Here is a 3,460-nt window from a genome sequence, read left to right as displayed (position 1 = left end):
CCCAACTCAAACGTTGTGAAGAAATCACAAATGATATTGTTGATTAAGACAAGGTCTCAACACATAATTTTTTAAAGATTTAAAATAATAAATAAGGGCTTGATTTGTTATAACCAAACGCAAAATATCTTACATATACTATCCATTGGAAATATATCCATAAAGGGAGATTGACAGATAAAATATATTCTTCAAATATTACATTATTTATTTCACATGCTAGCTGAAGTGGCCAATAGTGCAAATTATTCATCATACAAACACCAATACACAAGGATATGTTCATGCATATAAACACACATGCGCGCGCGCATATATATATTTTGAGAAGGTGACCCTCCATATCCTTGATTATGTTAAGGATTTGACCAAATAAACCGAGGGGCTCTGGAATGTCTTCAGTTTTTTTTCATATTCAAATGTCCATATAGTCCACCAAGGTTCATGAGATGTTACAACAGTAAAAGAACTATACATCTCTAGCACGTCTCCTTCAATGACTTTCCAACGAAATGATTTTTTTTTAGGATCGATGGCTTCAATAACTTGCTTCATAAACTTAGTTTGTCCAACTGTAATTATCAACATAAAAAAATACAATAGATGTTATATTTTAAATTCAACTGTTCAATTCCTCATTAAAGATTTAAACATTTACAAAATAACATCTTTATCATCATATCATGTTTAACTTTTTTACTCGATTTTCATTTTTACTTACTCCGAAATATATAATGCTCACAAATATTTGATCGTCTATATTTTCTAAATACAGTTATTTTTAATAATATCCAAAGAAAAGCTGAATTTATTATGTTAAATGTAACATTAGTAATATTTTAGTATATTGATTGGTGAAAAGATATTATACCTAAATCATACTCTATTAAAGATTAATAATACTATTAACAAATCATAGAATGTTTTGATAAAATGGATCTCTGGAGTAACTAAAGATTAGTAAGTTAATGCATAAGTATTAGTTGGAGAAAATAAGAAAAAAATTAAAGTAAAGATATTTTTCATGAAGAAAATTATTTAGTTTGTTGAAGCAAGAGGGTTTACTTAGAATGTATTTATGGTAATCAAACACCATCAAATAACTCTTTTCAAGAAGATCATTTTCTTGAAAAGAACGCTTCATACTATGGAATACACTTAAATAAACAAAATTGATGTATGTAAATTGCATTGAGTGATAGAAGGAGTAGAAAAAATTGTGTTACCCTCATTATAACTCCAACTAACAATCAAACCAACTTTTACGTTTTCACCTTCATGAATCTGAAAACCATTAACATGTGGACTTATATTAGCTACATGATGAGAATTCGTGTGTAAAAGATCATGCATCAGATCTCCTCCACACTTCACCTCCACTAACGCAATCAATTTTCCTTTCAGACCCATTTTTTATTTTTCTCAAAATAGCAATTATAAATTGTGAAAAGAAGGTGGTGAGAAAAAGTTTAAAACTTGCAGTCCTTATATAGACGGATTTTTGTTAGTTGTGAAAAGCTAGCTTGTTGAAACATTGTCCATCAGATATTATATCACATGTTATTAATTAGTGAGGATTGAAGATTTGTTGCTTCATTTTCGAGTACTTGTTTTAGAAACGTGTGTTGCAAGTTTATCCTAAATTGTAAATGACATATTTTGATATCATTTTTCGGTGCGGAACTGGTAGTTGAGGAATTCATGGAAGTGGTAGTGTGGTAGGTGATAGTGTGGTAGGTGAGTAATTTATTTTTACTATTTTTCTTATAATATTTTTTGTTAAGGAACTGGTAGTTGAGGAATTCATGGTAAAAATGTAAATAATATTTATTGTAATATTCTTCCAATAGTTGTTTTAATCTGAATATTTCTTTAATATTACTTATGTTATATTCTAGATATAACATATCTTGGGTTCTTCGGTACATAAATAAATTTTCCTCCATTAATTGTTCTAATAGTTTTATATCTTCCATAGATTCTATCCAATATTGTAAAAATTCGTAGTTCATTTTAATCTGAATTTATTTCTAAATCCTACCATTCTATTCTTTCGGAGTCTAAATCATGTAGGTCTATTTCATACCATTCTTGATTTAATATATCTTCTGATTCGTTATCATTAAATATTTTTTCCCATATTATTCTTCTTAATTCAATTATTTATATATTTTTAAGTTATATATAAGATTAAAGTTTCGTAGTTTTTTATCATTTCATCATGCATGAATGTAGTCATGTTCGTTGTTATGCAGTTTTTTATTTTTCAATTATTCCTTCCTATCATATTCATAATTGATTAAATCCCTATTATATCATTATGAACTAGATTATCTGTTTATCATGTTTTCCTGTCACTACTAGCATCGTACTTTAGCAGATACTTCCTTCTTATCAGCGCCTCAACTTTGTTTACTCCCCTAAACGGCTTTCCTCGCATACACTCACACACTTTAGCACTGAAAAGTGGTGAACCGCTAGGGGACATTCAACAATGAATATGATGTCGTCGTATGCATCTTCCTCTAGCGGATGAAGTTGAATGGTTTCAAGTTCTTGGTTTACTCACAAAAATGACACACTTGCTTTAGGTAGAGCTGAAGTCTAAAAATCATATTTTCTAGCCGATGAAGTGGAATGGCTTCAAGTGGCAGGTTTACACAGAAAATGGACAAACTAGCTATAGTTAGAGCTAACTCACTCAAGTCTAGCAAGCATATAGCAAAAGGATAAAGAATACATCAAAAAGGTGGCAAAGCTCATGACAATACTAATTCCTTGACATACCCTTAAACTACAGGTATACATGTTCCAACCCTCATTGATGATTAAACTTTTACCATATCTACTTTACCATACCTACTACCACACTTATCTATTTTACGACTTTACATACTTTTCTTTACAATAAGTCTACAACTTTTAAGACTTTTTATTTTGTCCTTATCTTCTTTTGCCATATGTCTTCTTTTTCTTCATCTTTATATTTATCATCTTCTTTCTTACTATGTAAACACACAAGCCTGGTAAAGAAAAGTATGTAAAGTTGTAAAATAGACATATGGTAAAAAAGAAGATAAGATGTGAAGATATTTGTCCTATTGTAAAAAGATGATAAAGATAAAGATGAAGGGAAAGAAGACATATGGCAAAAGAAGATTAGGACAAAATAAAATGTCTTAAAGTTGTAGACTTATTGTAAAGAAAAGTATGTAAAGTCGTAAAATAGATAAGTGTGGTAGTAGGTATGGTAAAGTACATATGGTAAAAAAGATAAGATGTGAAGATATTTGTCCTATTGTAAAAAGTCATGTATGGTGTGAATAGTATATAGTAGTGTGTCATAATGTGTGTCATAAATTAGGTATGTGTCATCATAAAGTGAATAGTGCATAGTATGGTGTGTGTCATAATAATGATGACAAGTGTAGTAGGCATTCTTGTGGATAGTACGTGTAAA

The 3,460-nt window shown here is 29.5% G+C and overlaps 1 protein-coding gene across 1 annotated transcript; it reads right to left on the bottom strand.

Annotated features, from left to right (window-relative positions):
• Nucleotides 1-327: 327 nt before the first annotated feature.
• Nucleotides 328-1,467, bottom strand: LOC107063277 (MLP-like protein 28). The gene is made up of 2 exons (XM_015314926.1): nucleotides 1,227-1,467; nucleotides 328-572 (listed from the first exon to the last, which is right to left on the bottom strand). The coding sequence occupies exons 1-2, from the start codon at nucleotides 1,408-1,410 to the stop codon at nucleotides 352-354; spliced, it is 405 nt and encodes a 134-aa protein (XP_015170412.1). The 5' UTR covers nucleotides 1,411-1,467; the 3' UTR covers nucleotides 328-351.
• Nucleotides 1,468-3,460: the final 1,993 nt, after the last annotated feature.

This window comes from Solanum tuberosum, unplaced genomic scaffold (assembly GCF_000226075.1).
Source record: "Solanum tuberosum cultivar DM 1-3 516 R44 unplaced genomic scaffold, SolTub_3.0 scf00016, whole genome shotgun sequence".
NCBI classification, from domain to species: Eukaryota; Viridiplantae; Streptophyta; class Magnoliopsida; order Solanales; family Solanaceae; genus Solanum; species Solanum tuberosum.
The sequence above is the reverse complement of the archived record's forward strand: the minus strand, read 5'-3'. Positions and strand labels throughout refer to the sequence as shown.